The sequence below is a fragment of the Colletotrichum tamarilloi genome (assembly GCF_030869305.1).
Source record: "Colletotrichum tamarilloi strain Tom-12 chromosome Unknown Scaffold_3.1, whole genome shotgun sequence".
Taxonomy (NCBI): Eukaryota; Fungi; Ascomycota; class Sordariomycetes; order Glomerellales; family Glomerellaceae; genus Colletotrichum; species Colletotrichum tamarilloi.
In genome coordinates, this window is record NW_026849386.1 from 897534 (window position 1) to 924603 (window position 27070).

The 27070-nt window shown below is 54.1% G+C and overlaps 10 protein-coding genes across 10 annotated transcripts; 6 read left to right on the forward strand and 4 right to left on the reverse strand.

The window, feature by feature from the left end:
- Window positions 1-56: 56 nt before the first annotated feature.
- On the forward strand, window positions 57-4604 carry CTAM01_01464 (CPSF A subunit region; the record flags this gene model as incomplete). Its single annotated transcript, XM_060517506.1, has 5 exons — window positions 57-2151; window positions 2208-2524; window positions 2577-2750; window positions 2808-4053; window positions 4117-4604. 5 exons carry the CDS (start codon window positions 57-59, stop codon window positions 4602-4604), a joined length of 4320 nt encoding a protein of 1439 aa, XP_060387967.1.
- A 684-nt stretch (window positions 4605-5288) lies between these two features.
- CTAM01_01465 (uncharacterized protein) lies at window positions 5289-6105 on the reverse strand (the record flags this gene model as incomplete). Its single annotated transcript, XM_060517507.1, has 2 exons — window positions 5289-5633; window positions 5692-6105. 2 exons carry the CDS (start codon window positions 6103-6105, stop codon window positions 5289-5291), a joined length of 759 nt encoding a protein of 252 aa, XP_060387968.1.
- Window positions 6106-7627: 1522 nt separating this feature from the next.
- CTAM01_01466 (uncharacterized protein) lies at window positions 7628-8287 on the reverse strand (the record flags this gene model as incomplete). Its single annotated transcript, XM_060517508.1, has 1 exon — window positions 7628-8287. A coding segment is annotated over one exon (660 nt), but the record flags the coding sequence as incomplete, so codon positions are not given.
- Window positions 8288-10144: 1857 nt separating this feature from the next.
- Window positions 10145-11227, forward strand: CTAM01_01467 (uncharacterized protein; the record flags this gene model as incomplete). The annotated part of the gene is made up of 2 exons (XM_060517509.1): window positions 10145-10487; window positions 10560-11227. The coding sequence occupies 2 exons, from the start codon at window positions 10145-10147 to the stop codon at window positions 11225-11227; spliced, it is 1011 nt and encodes a 336-aa protein (XP_060387970.1).
- A 241-nt stretch (window positions 11228-11468) lies between these two features.
- CTAM01_01468 (endoplasmic oxidoreductin-1) lies at window positions 11469-13350 on the reverse strand (the record flags this gene model as incomplete). The annotated part of the gene is made up of 2 exons (XM_060517510.1): window positions 11469-11577; window positions 11645-13350. The coding sequence occupies 2 exons, from the start codon at window positions 13348-13350 to the stop codon at window positions 11469-11471; spliced, it is 1815 nt and encodes a 604-aa protein (XP_060387971.1).
- Window positions 13351-15574: 2224 nt separating this feature from the next.
- CTAM01_01469 (cyclin-dependent kinase regulatory subunit) lies at window positions 15575-16114 on the reverse strand (the record flags this gene model as incomplete). Its single annotated transcript, XM_060517511.1, has 3 exons — window positions 15575-15721; window positions 15789-15933; window positions 16011-16114. 3 exons carry the CDS (start codon window positions 16112-16114, stop codon window positions 15575-15577), a joined length of 396 nt encoding a protein of 131 aa, XP_060387972.1.
- Window positions 16115-17720: 1606 nt separating this feature from the next.
- Window positions 17721-21592, forward strand: CTAM01_01470 (uncharacterized protein; the record flags this gene model as incomplete). Its single annotated transcript, XM_060517512.1, has 7 exons — window positions 17721-17804; window positions 18095-18186; window positions 18332-19045; window positions 19098-19359; window positions 19409-19946; window positions 20001-20386; window positions 20429-21592. The coding sequence occupies 7 exons, from the start codon at window positions 17721-17723 to the stop codon at window positions 21590-21592; spliced, it is 3240 nt and encodes a 1079-aa protein (XP_060387973.1).
- Window positions 21593-22941: 1349 nt separating this feature from the next.
- CTAM01_01471 (uncharacterized protein) lies at window positions 22942-23142 on the forward strand (the record flags this gene model as incomplete). Its single annotated transcript, XM_060517513.1, has 1 exon — window positions 22942-23142. The coding sequence occupies one exon, from the start codon at window positions 22942-22944 to the stop codon at window positions 23140-23142; it is 201 nt and encodes a 66-aa protein (XP_060387974.1).
- Window positions 23143-23701: 559 nt separating this feature from the next.
- Window positions 23702-25578, forward strand: CTAM01_01472 (homocitrate synthase; the record flags this gene model as incomplete). The annotated part of the gene is made up of 8 exons (XM_060517514.1): window positions 23702-23801; window positions 23867-23892; window positions 23968-24040; window positions 24098-24306; window positions 24362-24712; window positions 24771-24837; window positions 24894-25151; window positions 25205-25578. The coding sequence occupies 8 exons, from the start codon at window positions 23702-23704 to the stop codon at window positions 25576-25578; spliced, it is 1458 nt and encodes a 485-aa protein (XP_060387975.1).
- Window positions 25579-26327: 749 nt separating this feature from the next.
- CTAM01_01473 (uncharacterized protein) lies at window positions 26328-26990 on the forward strand (the record flags this gene model as incomplete). The annotated part of the gene is made up of 1 exon (XM_060517515.1): window positions 26328-26990. One exon carries the CDS (start codon window positions 26328-26330, stop codon window positions 26988-26990), a length of 663 nt encoding a protein of 220 aa, XP_060387976.1.
- Window positions 26991-27070: the final 80 nt, after the last annotated feature.

Genomic DNA, 27070 nt, shown 5'->3' on the forward strand with positions numbered 1-27070 from the left:
CCCCTATACACTAATGACAGTAAGGATACCAGAGGCAATTGACTGAGACTGTCAAGATGCAGTGCTATACAGAGCTCACGCCACCCACTGGTGTGCAGTACAGTCTCAGCTTGCCCTTCATCTCGGCGCAAAGCAACAATCTGGTCGTCGCAAGGGGCTCTTTACTACAGATCTTCTCGACAAAGACCATTTCTTCCGAAGTCGACACATCACAGACCCGAGAGCAGCAGGCTTCCAGAGCCGAAGAGCCTTACGACCGCCGATTGAACGACGATGACGGCCTCGAGTCCTCCTTCCTGGGCGGCGACGACATGCTGGTTCGCGCCGACCGATCAAACAACACCAAGCTCGTGCTTGTCGCCGAATTCCCAATATTTGGCATTGTGACGGGACTGGCAAGAATAAAATTGCAACACTCCAAGTCAGGGGGTGAAGCTCTCTTGATTGCTACAAGAGTTGCCAGGCTGAGCTTGGTCCAGTGGGATCCCGAGAAACACGCACTCGAGGATATCTCCATTCACTACTACGAGAAAGAAGAACTAGAGGGCTCGCCATTCGATGGTCCATTGAACAATTACCGCACATATCTTGCTGCCGATCCAGGTTCGCGATGCGCCGCCCTCAGGTTTGGCCCCAGATACATCGCCTTTCTACCCTTCAAGCAAGTCGATGAGGACATAGATATGGATGACTGGGATGAAGATGTGGATGGACCTCGGCCGGCAAAAGAGCCGTCAGCTGCAGCGGCCACAAATGGAACTAGCAACATAGCAGATGTACCATACTCAACATCATACGTCCTCCCTCTACCGCAGCTTGATCCCAGTCTCCTTCATCCTGTGCACCTCGCCTTCTTGCATGAGTACAGAGAGCCCACCTTTGGCATCATATCCTCGACACAGCGCCGCTCCCACACCTTACCTCGCAAGGACCACTTCTCTTACAAGGTCTTCACGCTCGACTTGCAGCAGAGGGCCTCGACCGCGATTCTCTCCGTCAACAACCTACCCCAGGATCTCTTCAAAGTCATCGCCCTGCCAGGTCCCGTCGGTGGCGCTCTACTCGTCGGCACAAACGAGTTGATCCATATAGATCAGTCTGGAAAGCCGAACGGTGTGGCCGTCAATGCCTTCACCAAGGAAACCACAAACTTTCCTCTTGCAGATCAGTCTGATCTGGATTTGCGGCTCGAGAATTGCTACATTGAACTCATGTCTGCAGAGAATGGGGAGTTGCTCATGGTCCTGAGCGACGGGCGACTGGCCATCATCACTTTCAAGATCGATGGACGCACAGTCTCAGGAGTCAGCGTTAAGCTCGTCCCAGCCGAAGTTGGCGGCAATGTTGTTCAATGCAGTGTTTCCTCCATCTCGAAGCTCAGCAAGAATGTTTTCTTCCTAGGTACTACGGGAAGTGACTCGCTTGTTCTCGGCTGGACACGAAAGCAGGCGCAGAATGCACGCAAAAAAACACGGTTGGTCGACGATTCATTCGAGTACGACCTGGACGATGAGGATATGGATGATGACGACGACGACGATCTGTACGGTGAAACGACGACAACAACGATTCAACACGGTGCGACTGCCAATGGGGTTTCCAAAGGAGGAGACTTGAGTTTCCGCATCCATGATTCCTTGCTGAGCATAGCGCCTATCAAGGATATGGTGTCAGGCAAGCAAGCGTTCGTCCCAGATAGTGAGGAGGAGAAGAACTCAATCGGTGTCGTATCTGACCTGCAGCTCGCCTGTGCGGTGGGTAAGGGCAACGCTGGCGCTGTTGCTATCATGAATCAAAACATCCAGCCGAAGGTCATCGGCAAATTCGAGTTTCCAGAGGCTAGAGGATTCTGGACCATGTGCGTCCAGAAACCCATTCCGAAATCCTTGCAAGGCGATAAGGGGGCCAATGCCGCAGTTGGCAGCGAGTTTGACGCTTCATCTATATACGACAAGTTCATGATTGTTTCTAAAGTCGATCTAGATGGATACGAGACGTCAGATGTTTATGCTCTGACTGGTGCAGGCTTTGAGGCGTTGTCAGGGACCGAATTTGATCCCGCAGCTGGCTTCACCGTGGAGGCGGGTACTATGGGAAAACATCTGAGGATCATTCAGGTTCTCAAATCGGAAGTACGGTGCTACGATGGAGGTAAGTTGTGTTGCACTCTGTCTGAAGTTTCGCCATCGTCGCTAAACGTTAATCAGATCTCGGGTTGAGTCAAATTCTTCCGATGCTCGATGAGGATACCGGTGCTGAGCCACGGGTGATCAGCGCCAGCATCGTTGACCCTTACCTTCTTCTCATCCGGGACGACTCGAGCATTATGGTGGCTCAGATAGACAGCAATTGTGAGTTGGAGGAGATGGAAAGAGAAGACGACACATTTCTCTCTACGAAGTGGCTTGCCGGATGCCTGTATAAAGACACCCACGACCTCTTTGGCCAAAAGACAAAAAATGAGGCCACGACAGAAGACCGCAACATTTTCATGTTCTTGCTGAGCGCGGCAGGGGCTCTCTATGTGAGTATCAAACATCATCCGGCTGGGGCACATTTTGCTAACCTATTGACAGATATACGCTCTCCCTGACCTTTCCAAGCCAGTCTACGTTGCTGCTGGCTTGACCTACGTCCCCCCATTCCTCTCTGCAGACTATGCTGTCCGAAGAGGCACCGTACAAGAGACGCTGACTGAAATCTTGATGGCCGACCTGGGGGACGCTACCGCAACTTCACCACACCTCATCGTAAGTCTTCTCGCATTGAAGGAGATGGTAGCTTCCGCTAATCTTTTGTAACAAAAGCTTCGTCATGCAAATGACGATCTCACTATTTACGAACCGATTCGTCTCACAAAACAGGACGAATCCGTTGGTCTGGCCAAAACTCTTCATTTCCGCAAAGTCAACAATCCTTCTCTTGCTAAGAGTCCTGTCGAAGTTGCCGATGACGATGCCAACGAGCAACCGCGGTTTGTTCCACTTCGGGCCTGCAGTGACATCAACGGTTACAGCACCGTCTTCTTGCCTGGCGCCTCGCCGTCCTTCATCATCAAATCCGCCAAGAGCAGTCCGAAGGTTGTCGGCTTGCAGGGTATTGGTGTGCGCGGCATGAGCTCATTCCATACAGAAGGCTGCGAGCGTGGCTTCATTTACGCTGATTCCGAGGGCCAAACGCGAGTTACACAGCTTCCTACGGACGCGAACTTTGCCGAACTGGGCGTTTCTGTGCGCAAAATTCCCGTGGGAGATGCGGTTGGCCTGATTGCGTATCATCCACCAATGGAAACCTACGCCGTTGCGTGCAGTGTCTCTGAGGCCTTTGAGCTGCCGAAGGACGACGACTACCACAAGGAGTGGGCTAAGGAAACCACAATTATATACCCCCGGACCGAACGCGGCATCATCAAGCTCATGAGTCCTACCACCTGGTCCGTCATCGACACGGTAGAGCTTGAGCAGCACGAGGTAGCGATGTGCATGAAGACGCTTCACTTAGAAGTCTCCGAAGAGACTAAGGAGCGCCGTATGCTCATCACCATCGGGACCGCTATTAACCGCGGCGAGGACCTGCCCATCCGCGGCCGTATCCTCGTCTACGATGTCGTTCCCGTCGTCCCGCAACCTGGCCGCCCGGAGACGAACAAGAAGCTCAAGCTCGTTGCTAAGGAGGAGATTCCCCGCGGTGCCGTCACCGCCATCTGCGAGGTGGGCTCCCAAGGACTCATGCTCGTCGCCCAGGGACAGAAGTGCATGGTGCGCGGTCTTAAGGAGGACGGCACGCTATTGCCTGTCGCCTTCATGGACATGAATTGCTACGTGACGGCGGTCCGCGAGGTCCGCGGCACGGGTTACTGTCTCATGACGGACGCTTTCAAGGGTGTCTGGTTCGTTGGGTACGCCGAGGAGCCGTACAAGATGATGCTCTTTGGCAAGAGCGCGGGCAAGTTCGAGGTGTCGACGGCCGACTTTGTTGTTGCCGGCGATGAGCTGCATATTGTTGTATGCGACAAGGATGGCGTGATCCACGTGATGCAATTCGATCCAGAGCGTAAGTCTAACTCTTGAGCACTATCCAGCCGTCCACAATCTTAGAAACTAATACTTTTCAAAGATCCTAAATCACTCCAGGGTCATCTCCTCTTGAACCGTGCTTCCTTCTCTGCGGCACCAAACCACCCAACAGCAACCCTCTCCCTCCCCCGAACCTCAGCATCCCCGTCACCCGCCAACGCCTCCAAGAATCCGCCCACGACCCTCCTCCTGGCCTCCCCGACAGGCGCCCTCGCCTCCCTGAATCCCCTCGGGGAGCAAGCCTACCGCCGCCTGACGTCCCTCGCCAACAGCATCGCCGGCGCCGTGCCCCAGGCCGCGGCGACGAACCCCAAAGCCCACCGCTTACAGCCCCTCGACGCGCGCACGCCTGGCGTCGACACCAGCGCGGGCCGCAGCATCGTCGACGGCGCGCTCCTCGCCCGCTGGAACGGGCTCGGCGCCGGGCGCCGGTTCGAAGTCGCCGGCAAGGGCGGCTACGGCGACGTCCTCGAGGTCAGGGGCGAGTTGGAAGGTGTCTTGGGATGGAGCGGCATGGCCTACTTTTAAAGAAGCAGAAACTTTTCAGCCATTCTTTTAGATAGATCGAAAAATGAGCTGAGAATTTGGAATTTAGGCGAAAGTTTGAGAGAACAGAATGGGGGGTCGAGAACGAAAAGCAAGACAAGGAGCTAGCTGCTGATGGGTTTTCTGGTCTTTTGGCAGCGCTCTCTTACTAGGGTTAAGCAAACATCCGAGATAGAGCAAAGCGTAGCGCTTGTGTAGTATCCTCCATTCCAAAGCGTCATTTTTGCGATCGACAAAGACTTTGTGAAATAATGTTATCACAGCGAGTACATTAGGATGTGGGACGATTATTGACGCACATGGTGTAGAAGATGTAGAAAATGTTCATACTGATGGGTATACTATTTACTTAAACTAAGAAAATTTCCGCTTCTTTTGATGATGCGGTATGTCATTTGCAAGCTCTTGCTGTTTGGCAGAATGTTGATGCCAACTCGGCCCCATCAACGTCTTTGCTCATTGACAGTCAAATGCATACTGCGCACTCTGTCTCACTCTAGCAATTTTCCCGCCATGAGGCATCCTCGTTCGGGTACGAAACCTCTAAATCGTACACGTGCCGCAATAGGCGACACTAACTGAAATGCTAGTGAAAGTCGGCGTTTGTTAAATCATTAAGTCTTAACGCCATGTAGAAAACAATCGAATCGTCTTTGCGAAAGACATCTACGCCGCAGCGTGGTTCTTGCGACGGATGCTGCCGAAACGACGCTTCAGGCTGTCGCCGAAATGCTTGCCGGTGCTGTTGTGGCGATGGACGTCGGCGCTGTTGGAATGTCCCTTAGGCAACTCGGAGGGGCCGGGTCTTCCGTCTGCAGCATTGCTGACACTGCGCTGACGTACCATTGCCCCGTTGTCCTTACGTGACTGAGCGTTGATGCCGGAGCGCATCTCGTATTCTGCGGGGCTGTTGCCGAGAGAAGCCTTACGCATGCGCTTCTTCTCCTTAAGGTCTCTCTCGTAGGTGTAAGAAGGCTCTCCCTTTCCCTTCAAATCATCAGGATGATATTGCTGTCTATCGTTAGTCTCAAACTCACGTTGCAAATTTTCAGGGCCGGTGTCGACTTACGATTCCATCCCATCTCTTGTAAGCGCCGCCTTGGTTATTGGGCTCACGCATGAGATCGGCTCCTTCCTCATAGTTCATAACATTGCCGCTCATGTCAGTGCCACCGGCGGGAATAAGACCGGTACCTTGCAAAGGCACATGCTTGTCCAGGGAATCCTGAATGTATTCGCGAGGCGTAGCCCTCAAGGCCTCCATGTTGGACTCCCTCACAGCCTCAACAGGCGCATACTTCTTGTTGCGGTTGCGGGATGCCAAAGTGGCATCATAGGGACCGCCGTGATGGTAGACGCCGCCGATACTGTCGAGCGAGTCAATGGTGTCCGTCACGGGGCCATATTTGCGCGTTCTAAGGTGAGGCGCGCGGTCCGCGGCGCGCTGCTCGCGCTTGATCATGTCTAGAGGTCGATGAGACATATCGCCGGGGAATCTCTGGTTGATGGAACTGGAACGTCTGAGACCGCTGGAGCCTTGGTGTGAGTTCACGCTCTTGCTGCGCTGAACTGAAGAATCGGCTTGGGTTCCGTTTGCCTCAGCGATAGAGCGAGTGCGTGCGCTGATGCTTCGAGTGACACTTGTGCTTGGTGGAAAGCGATTGCTTGGCGAAGACGGGCTTCGGAGACCGTTGCTTCGAACACTGGTACTGCGGCCTAGGGGATGGCCTGGCGAAGACGGTGATGTTGGGGAAGCAGGTCCTCTAGACAGGGACACCGAATCGCGCTGATAAGTCGGTGAAAATGGATTGGATGAATGAAAGCTGGATCGCGTTGGGCTTGCGGATGCAGGCGGAGTGGGATACGATGAGGTACGACTGTGAGCTTTGTGGCTGGTCTGGCTCTTGTCGCTATTCTGAACTGGTTCTTTGCCTTTCTTCTTCTGCGAGAAAGTTCGAAGCAGTGGATCAGGGTTTATGAAAGAGCTTCCGGGACCTGTTTCTTGGCTTGGTTCGGGAGCAGTAAGAGGGTCGAGCAAGTATGCTTTAGCCTGCAAGAGGTGAGTTATTTGATGAGTTGGATTTGGAATGGTAGAACAAATGTGAGTCAAGTTCAAATAATATGAGGAGATAGGAAGTATAAGAGCAACCAGAGGCCGCGCATGCTTGTGTGGAGGGACCCGTATTATTTACGTCGTCAAGGGCTTAGCTGCAGTACGAATGATGTGAGGCAGAGTTCGGAGCTGTTCTTGGAAATCCGGCAGATTGGATGGGCAGTGACGCAAGAAGGGACTCCAAAGCAGCGTGGTCGGGGTGGCTTGAGCCGTGCATTGCAGGGGACCCGTCCGTACCTTAGCGACCAGCACATCTAAGTTGGCAGGGGTAGCTTGGACGGAGAGGGTGGCTTTGAAGAACAAGTTCGGGCGCAAGCAGCTGGGGCCGTCGGGTGCCCTGACAGGATAGAAAGGATGGGCGAGACGGGACGATCGGCTTCGACCAAGGCTGACGACACTTGAACAAGCTGACTGGTTGGGCCGAGACTTGCTTGGGTGCCCGGGAGTGACGGAATTTGGAACGTTGGGAGACGGGCTAGAAGGGCAATGATAAGGCCGCAGATGCGACGGTGACGGATCGGAAATGTGGAGAAAAGCGAGAGCAGAAAAAGAACCGTGGGCGATGACGATGTTGGCAGTAGCGCGCAGTCGGGAAATGAGCAGAAAGATCATTTTGACAACAGCAGCAACTGGCAGTTGTAATAGTGCGCGCTGCGCTGGGGTAGATGGAAGTGAATTGGAGTTTGTCCAGGCTATTGACTTACCCACTGCTTGTCGGATCCGTCCATGGCTACTGACGTCGATGCGACGATATCGGTGAATGGGTGTGTATCCTTACGGTCAGGTAATCGGGTTACCCGGTGCACAGGCGAAGTCGCGAAGACGGAGTCAAGGTAGGGATAGAGATGAGCAAGTGGTCTAGCGGGCGCCTCGAAATAGGTCGGCAGCTCGTTTACTGGAGATTGCGATGTTTATTTCGAATGATCCGAAAGCGAGTCCGTCCTTTGCCAAGACAATGAAGTGATCTCGGTGTGGACAGTGTATGCGACACACCGAAGGTGAGAATGCTGATGGTAGTGGGACGGTTGAGGTGTTGTGTCAAAAAAGAAGCATGCGAGATGCAAAGCGAAGCAATGCAATGCAGACAAGAGACGAGAGTTGAGAGAACGTGGAATCCCAGGTCGCACCAAAGTAGGCGCGGGTGCCTTTTTGATAGTTTCCAGCGTTGTCCGTCGTTCCGTTTAGTGGGAAAGAAGTAAGGTGCTTGCCAGGCGAGGGGCAATAGAGTCATGAGCATGAGGGTGGGCGAGATGCCGACGACAGGCACAGCCAGTCTAGGCCCGTTCTTACCTTGGACCTGTAGACCCCGTCCTTGTAAGGCAGGTCGGCTGCATGTGAGTGAGACTACAAGCATTCGTACCTTAAGATGTACATAGCAAGGTAAAGTAAGGGTAGGTGAATGTGAGTAAGTGAGTGTGTTCAGTGTGCGAATGCAGCAAGCGCAGAGAATTCTGCGCTTGTTGCTTGGACTTCCGGGAAGATGCCAGCATGGGAAGTGACCATCATGGGACCTGCGCTGACTGGGGCAGCCGAGCTTTCCATTGGTGACCTGTTCACCTACTACATGCCTTACTGCATAAAGTAGCAACCTCGTTTGTGGTGTTTTTTGTGATTTGTGGCTGCAGTGACAAGGACCCGGACTTGGGAACTTTCATGTCTGGTGGGAAGGAGGGGAGGGGATGGAGGGGACAGAAAGGGACTGGACCGAGACCGCATGACTGAATGGTGTGGGCAAGTACGCGAGACGGCGGGGAACCTGCTACCTACCTTACCTTTACTGTCCGAGGGTGCCTTCCATTTGCAGTGTTGGACAATTTTCTCAAAGGACGGGAAGTCGCTTTCCAGGATAATAGTACCAATTGATTGGAGGCTCTCCCTCGTACGATACCTGCTGCCGTACCTTGCATTATCTTGCCTTCCTTCCTGAACAGGTTGAAGAAAGAATATCAGCACCCATCGCCACTTTCTCCTCGACATGTTCGCTGATCAAGAACTTCGCATTGTCCCTTGCTCCAGCATCACGAGATCGGCGCCGAACCACTTCTACGTACTGCCCCCCAGTCTCTCCGACATATCTCACGTGCGGTTCCATCTTCTCCTCTTCCCCTCAGCGGCTCCGCTCAGACTGTCACGATCCCTGCAGGGTCTTGCAACGGCATCCTCGAGGGACCGCGAATAGGTAGGGCAAGACACGAGAGTAAACGAAACATTTGCCCGCTAAATTGACTTAGCTCAGCCACAGGCACCCGATAACGGGACACGCGGACCCTTGAACAACGTCTGCTGCACAGTACTCGGACATCGCATTGGTTACTGAGCCCTACGTCATGCCATTGGCAAAGTAAAAAAGTCCTCTAGCCAGGGGATCGGCAACCGCAACATCCCACTTCACCTTTCCACCAATACACCTAGCTTCTACGGAGTACTCTGTACGGAGTACACTATGTACCCTTTAGCTTCCTGGTATCCCGCTAATGTCGCAGGGCTGATGTGGCAGCCGCAAAATCATGAAAACTATTCAGACTTAGTCTTGGTAGTGCTGCGCAAAAATAGAGTCGGACTGCGCGGACATTTGGACGTAAACGGGACCGACACCGGCACCCACTATGAACAAAGGGACGGTGATGCAACGGAGCCTCCGTGGCCGAAGCGTCCACGTACGCTCCATCCGCCTCCGATGCTTCCACTCTGTAAGCACTCAACACGCAAGGGACTCGCGGCATATTCAGACCGCCCAACGGGGGCATACGGGAAGGGTCCGGTCCACGTCCCATCGCCCCTCTTGTCAGGGCAATGCTTGCTCGCGATACCTGGAGGGAACACGTCGCCCAACCGGGCACGGCCTTCACCGCCAGCAACTAAGAGCAATGAGCTTAAAATTACGGTCATCGGCATTTCCTTACAGGCCAAAAGAAAAATCGAGAAATGGGGCTCTCATTTGCGCAACCTTATGCCGAACTCATAGCAGAGAGAGACTCGCGATCAAAGTATTGCCAGATAATGTGCTAGAGGAACCTCCCAAATTCGTGAACACGTTGTAAGGCAAGAAAAGCCTTTCTGTAGCCTGGATGCCTGGCACCAGTGGGTGCAAAGGCGTTGCTCTGCGTTGCGTGCTAAGGCGCACCTCGATCGAGATCTTGCAACAAAGCTTCGGCCGTGTTGTGCTTCTCAACACAGGCAGCCCGCTGCAGCCGGTGCCCGCTTCACCCTCTTCCACATACGGGCACCAAATGCCTTCGTCCTGTATTGCCACCCTTCCCAATCACCATTAGACGCTTTCAGGCGACGAGGTGTTGGATCAAGACTTGCTCAATGCCTATTGGCTCGATTACCTTGTCACTGACGCAGAAACACGCATCACAAGGATCTTCTCTCCGGCCTTCTTCTTGTCGGTCCCTGGCACCCGGTAATGGCTCTGGTGGACTACTCGTCTTCTGACTCAGCTTCAGAGGCCGGGTCACCTCCGGCCAAGCGGCGCAAAGAGGATACTGATGGCTCCGTGCTAGCCGGCTCTGCATCTGGCGCCGGCGCCGGCGGTCAAAAAGGAACGCGGCACAGCCCCCCGGCCTCCTCGACTACGAAGGAGACAATTGGCGGCACATTGACGCTTCCGCCCCTCCCAGCCGAGTTCCACGACCTGTACGCTTCTACGGTCCGAAATGCCACTGCCGACAACCCAGCCCTGCACCAGGGCCGAAAGAGGACCGTCCCCCATATTGTCGGCAACTGGCCTTCTCATGTATACGTTGAGTGTGCGTCTCGACTGTTTCATTCTCCCATTGCCACACCCACCTGAAATCATCACAACTAATCTCTGCGTGTAGGGCATCCCTCTGCGGACCAGCATTCTCTCCTCACTTCTCTGCTGGGTGAAATCGCGCCTCTGCTTGGCACGCGGGAGCTGACCTCGCTCTTAACTTCGGACCTCAACGCCCCTCTGCCACTCCACATCTCGCTCTCGCGGCCTCTGTCCCTGACCACGGCTCAAAAGGACGCTTTCCTCTCCGCCTTGACGTCTTCATTGTCCTCCGCCACCGGCGAGTTCAGTCTATCGCCCCGTGGCCTGGGCTTCTTCAAGTCGCCAGACTCGGACCGGGCCTTTCTCGTACTCCGCGTAGCATGCCCAGCCGCCTCCTCGCAAGGTGACACCAGCACCACCGGCAGCAACCCGCAGCTCCGTACGCTTCTCAACAAATGTAACGATGTCGCCGTCCGTTTCGGCCATCCGCCCTTGTACCAAGCCCACGCGACGGAGCTGGTCGACGACGCGTTCCACGTGAGCATCGGCTGGGCGTTTGGGCTTCCCGAAGAAGAAGAGTGTCTGCGCACCTATGGCCTGCTGAAGACGCCGCAGTTCCGTGGTATTCGAAAGTGGCAGATTGATGTCTCGGGTGTCAAGGCCAAAATTGGCAACGTTGTCACTCACATCCCTTTGAATAACTCGTCCAAGAAGAGAAGGAACAGTATCGCCGAAGACGGCGTGTACAAGTAAAGCATTCATAGACATTTGCATGATACCAAGAAACGGAAGCCGAATTTTGAGGTGCTGGCATCGATTTGTATGTACAAACTGGTCACGATACTAGTCTAAGGAGCATTCTAGCTCCGTGAAAACAAGAATAGCAAAACGCCATTTGCCCGCGCCCGGCCATGCAAAGTATAATGATATGCCATGGTAAGATGTTCAATAACGAAAACTAAACAATGGAATAACCGACCAATCTACAACTCATCTACAATTCGTCTACGTCCGGCCGCTCAAAGTGCCAAGTTCTAGGTGTGAGGGGCAGGCCGACAAAGTACTGGTAGAATCGCAGTATCTCGAAAATAACAACATTGAAGCTGTTTGCCGGTTGTCAGTCTTCTGTTCCCCGCCGTTTTTACTCTGTGGTGATGTTTTAAAACTTACATAGTCTTGGGAGCCTGAACCCATCGGCGGACAACAAACTTCAAGGCCTTGTAAATGCGGCCAAACTCTTCGTCAAACATGTCCGCCAGGCTGTCTTCCTCGAGAGGCTCGTCCTCGCCGTACTCGTCCTCGGGATCGACCTTCTTGGGCTCCGCGTCCGGTGAGGTCACCACGTTGTGCGGCTTCTTGGCCCGGTCGGGGATCGGGCTGGACGCCTTGGCTGCCGCAGCAGCGGCGAGGGCCTCCTCGGAATCAACCATCGCGCGGAATTTGTTAATGGCCGCGAGGGAGCTGCTGATCCGGGCATACGTGTTGAACAACGCCACCAGCTCGGTGCGCTTCAGGACGGGAATATCCTCGCTGGCATTGTCGAACTCGAACAGAACCTTGAGCGCGGTTCCGTAGCCATTGGTCTGCAGCTTGCCCCAGAGACGGCACTTATCGCAGCCAACGCAGTCCATGACGCGACTGACATTACGGAAGCGGTTGCGGAAGTCCTCCTTTAGCGACGGACCCTCACCGTTCTTAAACATGAGGCTCTCGTCAAAGATCTGAGGCACGCTCGCCGCTCCTTCGGTGACCTCGAGGACCTTGGACCGCGTCGCGGCATCCTGGTCGATATCGCCCGAGCAGAAGGTGTAGTCGCGACCCTGGAGGTAGGGACCGAGCTTGGCGACAGCGCGGGTGACGAGGGCGTAGTTGAAGTAGAGGTTGCTAATTCGCTCGGGATGGGTGTGCAGGCGGCCGCGGTAGCATGCCACGTTGGGCTGCCATTCACCGGTGGTCTGGTTGAGGAAATCCCAGCAGAGGTGGGTGCTGATACTCGCGTGCATGCCAGAGATGACACGATAGAAGACACGCTTCTCCAAGCACTCGTCACCGGCCTCTAGGCCAGTCTGGGCTGCAAACGGAGCATTAGGCTGCGTCTCGCGCATCTGATCCAGGGCCTGCTGGCGCCCGACTGCCTCGAGAACCTGACGGAAGTCCTGTGCCGCGGGACCCTTGTGGGGGACCTGCGACTGTCCTAGGGATGCCGAGTGCGGGAAAGAACTCTTCTGGAAACAGTTCTCGCGGTAGATGGCGTCCCAGACTTGAGCGGCGCCCATGCCAGCGTATCCAGTGAATCGTTCGGGGTTGCGGAGGAGGCTTACGTAGTCGCCCTTGGAGCTCGCGCTCTCGTCTTCGGGGACGCAGTAGTCTCGCTCGTCGCACTCGTCGTCGTATTCCACCACACAGCTCTCGCCGACCTCCAGGCCTAGTTTTCCTTGTAGCGGCCGCTCGGGGCGCTCGTGTTGCACTTTTCGAGGAGGGTGTTTCGCCAGCGGTCCTTCCAGCTTTCCGAGCTCACTCGCCCTCCAGACTTCGGGAATGTCCTCCTCATTGTCGAGCGTCTCTACGGCGCAGGCAATGTTGCCGCACATGCCATTTTCATCGTTCCAGAAAGGGCACTTCTTGTGGAAAAGGTTCAGTCGGTAGTGTGAGAAGAAGTCGGTCGATCTCGTCAGGTCGTCGACTAGGGGTTTGACCTTGGTGTTTAATTTATCGAGGGTAGAGTACGAGGCGCATGCGTCGGAAACAATGGCCTTTGGGGAGATCTGGTACGACGAGTTAGAGAGAGAAATTCGGTACTCAGACACTGCAGCGGTGACGTAGGCCCTCGAGAGGAAGAGAAGGAGAAAATAAACGGCGGCATACCGCACAATCATCTTGGGCGCTCTCGCATTGAACTGGAGAACCCCAGAGTGCAAACACAGAGAGGAAGAACAATCTGCTGGCAGACTTCATGGTGATCAAAACGAAGGTCCCAGCTTCGCGGAACGGGTGGCTGATCGGAGGGTTTAATATGCAGCTGCAAAGCAAGAACAGGCGGTTGCCAGCTTGTGAATTGCTCGCGCAACTCTAACGGAGATCGTTGGTGAAGTTGACAAGTTTCCAAAGGTTCGGCTGAAACGTTGCGAGTGTCCGGGCTCCTGCAGCGCAGATCCGAGCCTTGGGTAGGCTGCGATGGAAATGCTGCAGCGCTTAAGCAGGGTCAAGTTAGGTTCGGTGAGGTTCGTTTCGGAGAAACGGCCGAGGACGTTGGAGGTTAATTGAAAGGTAAAATGGGGGGGCGATCCAGTTTCTTGTCTCAAGTCTTAGACCAGAGATGCAAGTGGCAGAAGTGGCGTCGTCTTTGTCTCCCTATCAATGTCATGAGCTGGGGCCTCGAGCGTTTCTCTTCTCCTGGCTCGACGGGAGCAACTGAAAGGAAGGAATTAAAGAAGGTGATGTAAGCAGGGCAGAGAGGACAGAGTTAGTGTAAAGTGGGATGTTCTGGAAGAACGGGACTGTCGGGCCTTTTTAGACGCTTCCTGTCAAAGGACGCTGGCAGGCTACAGAGTCATGCGAATCTGTCCTCAACTGTATACGAATATGGCAGGAAGGCAAACGTGGAAGTAGCAATGGCACCCCCGAGCTGATTAATATGCAGCTGAGGGGTCCCTCAAAGTATCCGTATCTCGAGGTAATTATCGTGTTACTTTATCTGGCGAGGATTGGCTGATCCTGAAATGCGACCACTGGGACCTGCTACTAATATCAAAGTACCCTGATATGTCTGGGCCTTGCACTCCAGCTTCCCGTACCTTAAACCTCACTCCAAAGTGTCTAATGCCGGCATGCTGTCTTAACTCTTACGGGGTACCAAACGCTAATTTGAGAAAGCGAGGGTGGTCCGGTATTCACTGGTGTCGGGTACCTCCAGCCGCCATGGAATGGTTGAAAGGTGTCCTTCTTTGGGGTGGAAAATCAGCAGATGTAGGAGCCAATTGGGACCACTCTGGCGCCAAAATAAGTTGCCGCCGTTCCAGCTCGACTCTCGGATGCCGCCGCCGCCATTCAGCTCGTTCCGGCTTGGTGCATCCCGCCGACTTGCCGATTGCAGACCACGGAGCTTCTGTCATACGCCTGGCCTCCGCTCATTCCCTGCAACTTTGCACGTGTCGACCGACTGATAGCACTCCCATTCAGATGTCTGAAAAGCACTAAAATGCTTCCGTTCTTCGGACTCCCGCATTGACAAAGTGACGTCCAACAGCACTCTGCTGCACTACCGGTAGCACTCGTAAATCCGAAAGCCTCGTGCAGCACTGCTCAAGATCTAGAAGGTCTAAAATGTCGACTAATCATCGTAGTGCAGTGGTGCCATCATTTCGTAGTTATGACCCGTAGATTGTTCACCCAAGCCCATGCGCGTGCCTCGCTTACACTACATCTTGTTATGTCTCAATACAGGTGGTCGAAGCTCATATTGTGTGCATGCCTGTGAGATTACCACCCACAGGTACCATGCTCTTTGGAGACTATTTGCATCTTGTAACACTGCATTAGCTTCAAGTATCTATCTCCTGGTTCCCGAGCTCTGTTCATTACTGTCGTTGGTCCAGCTATGCAGGTGCTAGCCAACAGCGACCATCTACACAACCGACACGCCGCCCCTTCTTTTTCCAGACGAAGCATTCACTCGTCCATGATGACCTTCGTCTCAACGATTGGCGAGACCGAGTGTCCGCTACAACAGCGACAGCGTGGCATAGACGATGGCCGTGATGCAGGACAACAGACCTCTCATCAGACGAGACCATTTCTCAACTTCCAGACATGCAGCAAACAACCCAACACCAACAGATCCCCAATGACTCAAACCACCTAAAAGAAAATGCAACAACCATAGTGGTATGCGCCGTCTTTATACCGTGTGCCGTGGTCTGCAAGGACGAGGTATCATTATCTCTCAACCTCTTCTCCTGAATATCTAAAGAGAAAAGTTCCATCATCATTGGCCGTCATTCGTGTCGTTAAGAGCATCGCCCAAGCAGAAGTCTGCTGGGCGGGGAGCGGGAATTTGTACTGCGATTGCAGGGTAACGAGACGTTTCTCGCTATGCCGTTCTCACTGGGGAGGCTGGTAGTTGAGTGGGCGCCTATTTTGATCGGTGTGAGTAATACGCACAACTGATCGGATTGAGGGGTATACCAACTTGAAGAGTAGAATGTGCGGCTCAGGCTCGTGGACCTCGTAGTGTTCCCAACCCAAACTCTATGTTCCTAACATTAGCCTTCTATTGTGCGTTGCAGAGGGGCCTCATGGGGGCCGCGAGGCATACCTGAGTGATGCCGAGCGCTCGCCATTCCTCTTCCCAGAGCAGCTTCAGTGTTCCGTGGGAAGAGTCGTGGTAATCTTTAGGGATGGCCTTGAGCATGGCTTTGGGCAGCTGCACATGCCGGTACTCGTACTCGCTGTCAGAGTATCTAGAAGGGAAAAGACAAGCAAGTTAGTCCACGGTCAATGGAATTGCGGTAGGATGAGAAACAGTACGACAACCTACCGTGCAGAGTAGTGGATGGAGTCGATGAACTCGTCCAAACGGGCCCTCTCTGAGTCGGACAAAGCCCGCGGGACCTTGTTACGACGGCTCATGTCGATATCCATGGCGGAAGCGGTTCGTCTGTCTTGTGATGGGGGTGTGCGTCTGTGGGATCGAGAGTGGCGTCGAGTCTCGGCACGTAACCGCGGACGCGATCGGCGGGGTAGCTCGTTTGCGAGGGACGAAGGGGTCAAGCGACGGGCGAAGCTGTCGGAGACTGGCGATATGCTCTCGGGTGCAGAAGAGGAGTCTGAGGGCGCGAAAGATCCAGTTCTTCCGGCAGGTCAGGCGACCACACACACCAAGCCAAGTCGGAGGGGAAGAGGAAGGGGAGGAAGAGAGAAAAAAAAAAAGGTAAACAACGATGCAGGCGGGGTAGGCAGGAATTGGCACTGAAACAACGGTTCAGCTGCACCACTGACTCGAAGGAGGAGATGGGAAGTAACGAGGGAGCTCGAGGTCAGAAATATGATGTTCGAGGGAGGCTGGCGCGCGCAGCATCGAGGGGTTATTATTCAAAGAGTGGGCAAAGATACGGAGCAGTAAACAAAAGTCGGATTGGATTTCACTGAGGTACTTTGAACCCCAGCGCTGCCATCATCTGCTGGCCCCCAGGGTCCGAGGCGTTTTTGCCGGCAACTTCCGCCCCAGGCCCGGTTTGGCCTGGCCTGGAAGAAGTACTCAAGTGCTGTGGTGCTGCATTCTTACATGCCTTAAATAACCTGGAAAACATCTAAATCTACTTTGTACTCGGGATGCTGTGCTGCTGTGCATGCAGTCCAGCTTCAGCTGATTTCACTGCAATTTTGAAAGTTCCCCTCCACTGACCAGATACCTACTTCCATTTGAGAATGAGCACAGTCCATGCCATGGGCGAAACTTTTTGCAGCCTACCTTACCCTTTTGCAGTTCTCAACGGCGTAGACGGGACCCATTCTATTCCTGCCACCTGGCAGCACTACTACCAGCCCGTCAATTCAGTTTGGCCAGAGTTGGAAATCCGCCTTGAGAAAAAGGCACCCACGCACCTTGTAATGGGTTCCTGAGGCATAAGGTGGCAGGAAGTCGCCGAGAGAGATACCTCATCCTCGTACCTTCTCCTTCTGGGTGCTCCTGCTGTTCAGTGGCCAGCGCAAAAGGTCAATACCACCGTCCCGAAATTCCCAGAGGAAATCCCCCTAGCATCCCCAACCTTGAAAGACTTACCTACTCACCACCTGCCACCTGCACCTTCGCGCGAAAGCTCATCGCGCCAGAAAAAAAATAATCCCACTTGAGTGCCTGGGCTTTTTTGGTATCTCAGATCTCGAGCTACCCCCATCTCAACCCGAGAAAAAAAAAGTGGGGAGGGCTGCATCACTTCCGGGGACCTGCCTACCTAGGTACCTTCCATACTTCGGTCTGCGCTACGTACCTTACCTTACGAGGTTCCGTCTACAGCCCTGTCTGCCAACAACCTTGCCCCGAACCTGCCTTCCTTACCCGCTCCGTCTCCATCTCCAACCCGACGCGTCTCTGCAATCCAGTCGCAATTGCAGCATCACCACCACCTCACCCACACAAAGGCTGCCACCTGCCGTCACCCATTGCAGGCACAATACAGTAAACAGCTCTTTCTTACTTTCTCAGCAAAAAGCGCATGCGTCCGCGACCATTGTCCTCACCTTTTTGATGGACAACAAGCGGAGATCATCCGCCGTCAATGGCGCGAATGAAGCTGACGAACGCGCTGCAAAACGCCAGAGACTGACTGAGGTGAGCTCCCATTGTCCTTTACACCCCCAAATGCACCCCTCACCTGTCGACGGAAGCTTTTCCTGCTTGTGTCGTCCTTCACAGGGCTTCACGAGGAACCTGACTTGCGATCCATTGGTACCGCAATAAGTGACATTGGCCTGGGCATCCTTTGGCTTGCACTTCCCTCCATCATGCCCATTTTCGGCCGTTTCCCGAATTTTCTAGACTCTCTCAGCGCACTCTCTTCTCTGACTCCTAGACACTGCGGTTCTTAAACAAAACAGCTAACATTTCTTCCTCCCTCGCAGAAGTATGACCTCAGCAAGGGGGAGACGGTCGAGTCAACCACCGAACATGGCCTATTCTTCCTCGAGCAGATCCGCCGGACTCAAGACAAGAAGTGAGTCTACCTACCTACTCATCTTAGCTATGGCATAGCTCAAGTCGATTTCCACATCGACTTGATGTGTCTTGGACTTTTGATTGCAGTGGTGTCATCTGCAAATCAGACATAGCGGCGTGTGCTAATCTTCCAACTCTTCTAGTGGTCGCAAGGTCGCAGTGTATTTCGAGAAGCTGATGCCGAGAGAGGGCAACGCCGAATACTACAAGAAAACGAGGATGCCGATTTCGCTCTCGATAATCGAAAGAAAGCTCAAGAATGGCGATTTCTCGACTCTCACCGAACTCGAGAGCTATTTCAAGCGCATGGTGTCCAACGCGAAGGACTACTACTCGAGGAGCACTCCCCAGTTTGACGACGCTGAGAGAGTTCGCAAAGCTCTGAGCAACTTCATGACCAAGACCAACCCGGCTTATGCTAGAGGCGGCTATACTGCGGTCCCGACCGTTCTGCCCGCCCACCGCGTGGACGAAGCCGAAGACGACGACATTGAGAAGCCACAGGGTGCCGCAAAATCCCCTGAGGAACAGGAAGATGCTGAGGAAGATGATGAGGAAGAGGGAGAAGAAGCTGAAGCAGAAGAAGAGGACGGAGATGAAGAGGAAGATGACGATGCGGAGGGCGAGGAGGACGATGACGAGGGAAGCCAGAACTCCAAGCCGACTATTCTTATCCGCCGCAGAGGACCGGGTAGATCGTCATCGTCCAGGGCTGTGACATCTCGCAAATCGCATGCTCGAAATGCCACGCCTAGTCGCCCTGACTATGAATACGAGGGCGTCTCGTACAAGGGCCTCAACTTCCAGGCAGCTCAAGAAAAGATTGTGGAGGAAATGATTCGCAAGAAAGAAGCTGAGTAAGTGAACCCTTCTCTTCATCGCTATGGATCATGCTAACACGCCGCCTAGCGAGGACGAGGCTTACTTTGAACCCTTCATCAACCTTCCTCCACGAGCCTTGAAAGACTATTACAGAGTCGTCAAGGATCCCATGTCCCTCAGAAAGCTTCAGAAGGCCACGAAGGGCATTCATGGACGCAACGAGGCCACCGGGATTAGCGACTTGAAGAGCTGGGCGGCATTCGAAGAAGCAGCCAGCTTGCTGTGGGATAACGCCAAGTACTACAACGAAGAAGGAAGCGAAATCTATGAACTGGCGCGAGAACTTCAGGTATGCCTCACCTTAACGACTACGAGATCAACTTCTGACAAGGGTGTAGGAATTCTTCGCTATTGAAATCAAGAAGGCCAAGGCAGCTGTTTCAGAGCCTTCGCAGCCCAAGATCAAGCTTAAGGTCCAGCAGTCGGCCACTGAGCAGCCGTCCACATCTAAGAAGATCACCATCCATGTTGGGGGCAAGAGTGATTCCGCGGACTCGCCGGCCCCCACAGTTCCCCAGGCAGCCGGAGCCGCCGTCAGTGATCAGGCGCCACTTGGCAATGGTACCGCTCGCCAGAGTGGACTACCAGCTGCTTCCGCTGCGATGGACAGACTCCGAAGCACATCGGTCGCATCCCCGAGCCCCTCTGTCACGAACAACATCAAGCGCGAGGACGCAGCACGACCTTCGCCTGCAGTGACTCCCGGTCAACCCAGCACGCCTTCCGCTTTCCCGCCGCCCGCGGGACAGACAGCAAACCTATCCAGCGCGACGTTCCAACCCATTGGAATTGTGCAGCCTCAACCGCAGGCGAATGCCATCCCACAGCCGCCTCCGAAACCTCTGTGGGATCAGCAGTTCCGTGCGCCTGGCAAGAGTACGTATAGTGCGAGAGAGATGAAAATGACTATATCACTAATCAAGCTCCCAGGCGCTGCCGATGCACTCATCACCAATCTGACTATCCAGGCTCATCCAATGATCACTCACGGAAGTCGCTTCAACATGAGCTTAAAACCCCTCGAAAGAGAGTGCAAGCAGTCTGTGACTGTTCATGTCCCCGCCACCCAGCTGAGACTTCAGGTCATTGCGACTTTGCCGCTATTCCTTGAGAAGGAAGGACGTCAGTGGCGATTGTGGGTGCAGGTAAACCGGTCTACTGTACAGCAATCTCATCCCATTCAGGGTCAGGTGCTCCCCGTCAACGCTAGAGTCTTTGACGTTCAGCTCCAGGCTGGGATGGTCAATGAAATCGACGTCTCCGTCGCGGCTGCTCTGCCTAAGGGACAAAAGCTGCCGAATGGAGCCGATTTCGAGGTGGAGACAATGACACTGCTTGCCAACGTGCCCCGGAACTAGAAGTCTTCCAATACCACTAGTCAAGCTGTTCCGTCTGACGACTATTCGGGCGTCCAAAACATCCACGGAAACGAGGCGGACGTTCAGCCTATCGACCAAGTGCGTTCTGAGAACCGTCAGGCGCATGAGGGTATTTCCGCTCTTACTCTACTGCCTCCAATCACCTTGCAAGACGTCTGGGATCAAGCTGAATTTAGGGACGCGACAGCTGCTTCCGCGGCGAACCCACTCGGGTTTCGGGAGTACATCACGAATGAAGGATTGACCACCTTCTATCCGCCCATCCCGAGTTGGCCTGAAGACGATGATGTGTCGCCGCAAGTGCCTGCAGCTCAACAGCCCGCAGCGATAGCTCCGGTGACAACTCCGGCGACGACTCCTAACCATGGAAACAACGATCATCCAGCTGCTTCGCCTCAGGATGGATCTCGTGTATTTTCCCGCTTACAGAGGCTGATGTATGAAGAGGCAGAGCATCTGCCCCTTCTGAGTGACTCGGGGCAGCCCCGGTCTTCCAGAGCTCTTCAGCCCCTGGGTCAAGCCGCCTCCCAGGCATACATGGCGTCAACACCGACTAGAGAGGCTCATGCTGCAGAGACTCGTCACAATAATCAGCCAAACGCGGGCTTTAGCCAGCCTCCACACGCCACACAACAGGTCCCGGGTGCGCAAGCTGCCGATGGATTCTATGGTCATTTACCGCAGCAACTTCGCATTGTCAACTCCGGACTGCCAGGCGAAAACATGCGACTGCAACTTCAGCAGGAGCAGATTGCCCGGGAGAATGACCGCCGGGCTCGAGAGCATTTCCAGTCTCAAGTGCATCTTCAGTACCAGCAGTCCCCGCATCGTTCTCAGCAGCGCTCCGAGATGAAAGTCAAACAGGAGGGTACTCAGATGCCTAGTCAGGATGCTCAGAACGCGGCCATCAGCAACCAGGTGGGCAAGGTCATCAAGCAAGGGGCCCAGACGCTGCAAGATCTTGAGAGCCAGCATTATGGAAGAAAGTACGTGGCAGTGACCCGAGAGGACTACGGTTACATGGGCTACTACTCGACCACTGAGATGATGGCCATTAGGCAGCGCGAGAGAATCGCTGGTCCTCAGCCCAAGAGACCGGCGCTGGAGGGCGACCCTGATGGTGAGTACGTCTGGTCTGTTTGATGGCCAAGCCATGCCTTCTTGCGGGGCCACATCCATTCTGCCTCAAGCGGCGACATGTTCTTGGTGGATATCTAAGCACTTGCTGGGGTGATAGGGGTTTTCTGGTTCTCGTGGGCTTCACTTTCTGGGATGGACTTGTGCGCTTTCGCGCCTCGTACCCGTCTGGGTACTCTTTCTCGGTTCTGGGCTTGGGATGGCTTTGTAGCCGCCATAGTATCGCCATGGAACCTCCATTGTAGAGTAAATCGCTATCATTAGATAGGAAATGAACTTATATACACACCAAGTTGTATGTCCAAATCCAGTAAAACCGAGGCATGAAGTGCTGGTTTCTTCATTGTCACTGAGTTGCCTTCATATATCTCGACTCGTTGAGACGGGACGCAATGAGGAATTGATTCATGTTGAGGATAATCACGGAAACACCAGACAGGTAGGTTTCTCCGGCTTATGAGATCTAGTCAAGGTGTGGCTGCAAACCCGTAGTGACTCACTGTAAATACTGTTGTTCTTTCGCAGGTATAGTGCAGCAGATGCGGAGACAGTAGATCAAATAATTTGAAATACCTACAATACCTATCCAATCCGTAGGAATATTGGAAGGACTCTAGGAGTCATACTTGCATGACGTCGTCTGGGGATCCGTTATTGAAGGGTGGAGCCTCGTGGGAAAACTGGAGCAGCGTCTACCCCAGCACCCAGCAACCGGCAGCCAGATGATGTCTGTGAGTATGTCGGTAATGCGGACGGGGGGCTCGTCGGAGGATCCGACAAAGCGACCTAACCATAATATGGCGTCGCGGTGCATAGGGTTCGACGACGACCTCGAGTGCCCAGCCAATCCTCTCGTTTTCCACTGCTTGTTCGATTTGATCAACGAGCATGAAGATAGACAGCTCCTCGTATCATCGTTGTTTTCTGAAGAGATATCCGACTGGGGCCCGGATTAAGCACGGCAAGTTGCATCACTAGTATAGGTCGGGCTGGCGGCAATTGGTCTGATGTTTAATACATGGTAGCTGGTTGGCGCGAGGCACGCTCGGCTCATGAGCGTGCTGCTCGTGAACCCACGAGGAGGACCGCGCAGGCGGGCCAACTCTGTCAAACTTCGTCCCAGTTGTCGTCTTTGATGCTGAGCGCCATTCAAATTCGTGGGGGAACAGTTGATTGAAGCTTCCAAGGGCAGCTCGGTCAGGTCATGACTTCCGACGGCACCATTGCGACAACGCAAGTCTCTTTGCATTGCGGCAAGAGGTCGGCGCTCCGCCCAGGTAGCTGACCTTGCAGCTCTCAGGAACCTTGTCAATGGGTAGGCCAGACCCCTCTCGCCGCTCACAAATCAGCCAACAATGGCTGCAGAGACATCATGTTGGGGGGCGGGATCCGACGAGGAGGACGAAAGGCGGTGTCTTTTCACGCAGGGCCATCACTGCTGCAGGACCATGATCCATCAGCAGGTGGCAGGACTGCGCGGGAGGATGGCACAGAAACGGACACGGACCATGGACCCAGGCAAGCTGCAGCATGTGGAATTACCGCGTGAGGTTTAGCGTGGACCTCCAAGTGGGAGATCGATCTTCCGATAACGGGGGGCTGATTGGCCTACGAGCTGTGTGGAGAGGCCTTTCTCCAATGAGAGAGGTCGAATGCAGCCCACTTCAGGTGGCATCTAGCGGGGTACAGACAGGACAGACGTAACGACCGGCCCTTGGAAAATGTTGATTAAGAGTCAATGGCACAGTGATGCAGCGCGGTCGGGGATGTGCCATGAGCGGGGCTAAAGAGTGGAAAAAATTCTTTTTTTCCGCTCATTGACTGGCTGACCTTGGGAACAGCGAACGCCGTCCTCGGTCATCACTGGCCATCCCGCCCAATCCACACCTTGTTGCGTACCGCCTCGCCTCGCCCGGTGCTTTTTTTTTTTTTTTACTTCCAGTTTTTCCTTACATATACTCTTGGCCTACCGTCCATCTTCCCAGTCCGTCTTTGAACTGTGACTCAACTTGCTCAAACCTCCGTCTATAAATCCCACCATTATCCCGAGCTTTGAGCAATTCACCCTCGAACAATCCACCTTAGTATACGACATACGGTGCATGAACATACAAAATGTGCCCTACTCCTGATGTCCCGGCCTCCAATGGCCACGCAAATGGCACCAATGGCCATACGAACGGCAATGGTGCTGCCAACGGCACCAACAAGGCTGGTGAGTTTCGCAGCTTCTTGCGCGTTACACCGACGTCAATTGATGACTGACTTTGTTGCGTCTAGACCACCCCGGCTACACTGCCATTCCTGTAAGAACCATCAATCGCCTCCGAAAACCGCTTTCGCGGTTCCGATGACGAACTGTTCTGACCTCGACGATATAGACCAAGCAGAAGCACAGCAACCCGTACCAGCCGGTCGGCGACTTCCTCAGCAACGTTGACCGATACAAGATTAGTGTGTTCTGCCGAACGGTCTTCTTTTGAGTGACCCCCACTGACGTGTGACGTATAGTCGAGTCCACCCTGAGAGAGGGCGAGCAGTTCGCCAACGCCTTCTTCGACACCGAGACCAAGATCAAGATTGCCAAGGCCCTCGACGACTTTGGTGTCGACTACATTGAGCTTACCTCGCCCGCTGCCTCTGAGCAGTCCCGCAAGGATTGCGAGGCCATCTGCAAGCTCGGCCTCAAGTCCAAGATCCTGACTCACGTCCGCTGCCACGTAAGAGCTCTCCGCATCCGCACGCCTAAACAATGCAAAGGCTAACATTGCACAGATGGATGATGCTCGCCTCGCTGTCGAGACCGGTGTTGACGGTGTCGATGTCGTCATTGGCACCTCTTCATACCTTCGCGAGCACTCCCACGGCAAGGACATGACCTACATCATCAACACCGCCATCGAGGTTATTCAGTTCGTCAAGTCCAAGGGCCTCGAGATCCGTTTCTCTTCCGAGGACTCCTTCCGTTCCGACCTCGTCGACCTTCTTTCCGTCTACAGCGCCGTCGACAAGGTTGGCGTTCACAGAGTTGGTATTGCCGACACCGTTGGCTGCGCCAGCCCCAGACAAGTCTACGACCTTGTCCGCACCCTGAGAGGTGTTGTCAGCTGCGACATCGAGACTCACGTAAGTCATCTTTGGACCGAGCGAGCACGGCGCATACCTAATGCTTACATCTGAACAGTTCCACAACGACACGGGATGCGCCATTGCCAACGCCTACTGCGCGCTCGAGGCCGGTGCCACCCACAGTGAGTTCAATGCTCGACGGCCATGTACTTCTCACACACTGACATCTTGCTTCCAGTCGACACCTCCGTCATCGGTATCGGTGAGCGCAACGGTATCACCCCTCTCGGTGGTCTGATGGCTCGCATGATCGTCGCCGCCCCCGACTACACCAAGTCCAAGTACAAGCTGCACAAGCTCAAGGAGCTTGAGGATCTCGTTGCCGAGGCCGTCGAGATCAACATTCCCTTCAACAACTACATCACCGGTTTCTGTGCCTTCACCCACAAGGCCGGTATCCACGCCAAGGCCATCCTTAACAACCCTAGCACATACGGTATGTTCATTGGGACTGTTTCGTAACGGGGGACATGGCTAACTCATGTGCAGAAATCATCAACCCCGCCGATTTCGGTATGAGCAGATACGTCCACTTCGCATCAAGATTGACTGGCTGGAACGCCATCAAGTCGCGTGTGGAGCAGCTTGGTCTCACCATGACCGATGCTCAGGTCAAGGTTGTCACTCAGAAGATCAAGGCCCTGGCGGACGTCAGGCCGATTGCCATTGACGATGCCGATTCCATCATCCGTACTTTCCACTTGAACATTACGGAAGGTGAGGAGAAGCCGCTGTTGCCCAACTTGACCGCTGAGGAGCAGGCCAAGTTCGAGAAGGCGGAGAGAGAGCTTGCTGGCGAGCCTGAGAAGCGTGCTTTGGATGAGGCTGCCGCGGAGCCCGCGGCCAAGAAGATTAAGGCGTAAATTTTTTTTACATTTCCGGGATGCATATGGGACACCAAAAAATGGGGCATCTGCTTGTACAATCATAGAGGGGAGAGCTACAAAAGTGTTTAGTTCAGATACCTCATCAACGAAGAAACGTTCAAAGTCGAAACGGTATTACACAATTGGATCGCTTAGCTCTCAAGCGCCAGTGTTTTTGGATCTGTCGACCACCGACAGTTTCTACATGTTTAGAGGGAGCCACCAAGGCGTGATACGTGGATCAGTACTCGGTCACATCAAGGGATCGATAATTGTAACATGAATCAGTTGCTCCTTAGGAAAAGAGTTCCACGCTTCCCATCATCGAGGCAATGATATGAAATGCTCAGCTGTCGGCTGGGTCGACCATTGATGTTGGTGGGGCTGGGTTCCGCGGCCGGCGTGAGGCTAAGATAGGATAAGATAAGATAAGATAAGAGCGGCAGAACAGAAAAATTCCAGTTCACCGACCACTTTTTGGCAGAGTACTTGGTCGCAATCCTCCCTCTAGTTGCAGCCGCCCAACGAAGACAAATCTAATGAAATCCTCAGCCATGAAAACGTCCCCCCTGCGCTCATGACACCTTCGAGCCTACCGACGTATACCGTCCTGACTACTTTTCTCTCTATCCGGTCACGAATCTAAGAAAACGGAATCGAAACCTCCCATCGAAAACGATCAAAAGACAGAGCCCCTCCAAACTCCCACAACCGTCAAGAGAAAGAAAAGAGAAAGGAAAAGAAAGATGGACGCGCGCGCCCTCCTCCAATCGCAGGGATGGCGCGGAAGCGGCCACTCCCTCCACGCGACAGACGACCGCATCGGCCTCGCGAAGCCGCTCCTCCTGAACCGCAAAGACAACACTAAAGGTCTGGGCACGAAAGCGCACTTTACGAGCGACACGTGGTGGATGAACGCCTTTGACGAGCAGCTGCAGGGTCTGGACACATCGAAACCGGGACAGGTGACGCAGACGGTGACGGCGGGCCGGCTGAACCAGATTGAGAAAGTGTCGGGTGGCAAGTGGATGCTGTATGCGAGTTTTGTCAAGGGCGGGTTCTTGGAGGGGACGATTGAGGGGTTGGAGAGGATGAAGCAGGAGGGGGAGGTGGAGGAGAGGGTGAGGGAGGTCACTGGGGCTGTGGCGCCTCAGAGTTTCAGTACGAGTATTGCGAACATGACGACGACGACAAAGGTGAACGGGAAGAGGAAAGAGGGAGAGACAAAGGAGGAGAGGAGGGCGAGGAAGGCTGCCAAGGCGGCGAGGAAGACGGCGAGGGAAGCGAGGAGGGTTGATCGGGCTGCGAAGAAGGTGTTGAAGGAGGAGAGGAGGGCGCGTAGAAAGGCAAAGGAGGCGAAGAGGGAAGCGAGGAAAGCGGAGAAGGCGAAGAAGGTGGTGTCTGGTTGATGTTGTGGGCTGAGATGAGGATGGGTTTCTGGACCGAAAAGGGGTGACAAACGTGGACATGTTCCGCCACGCATTACCAA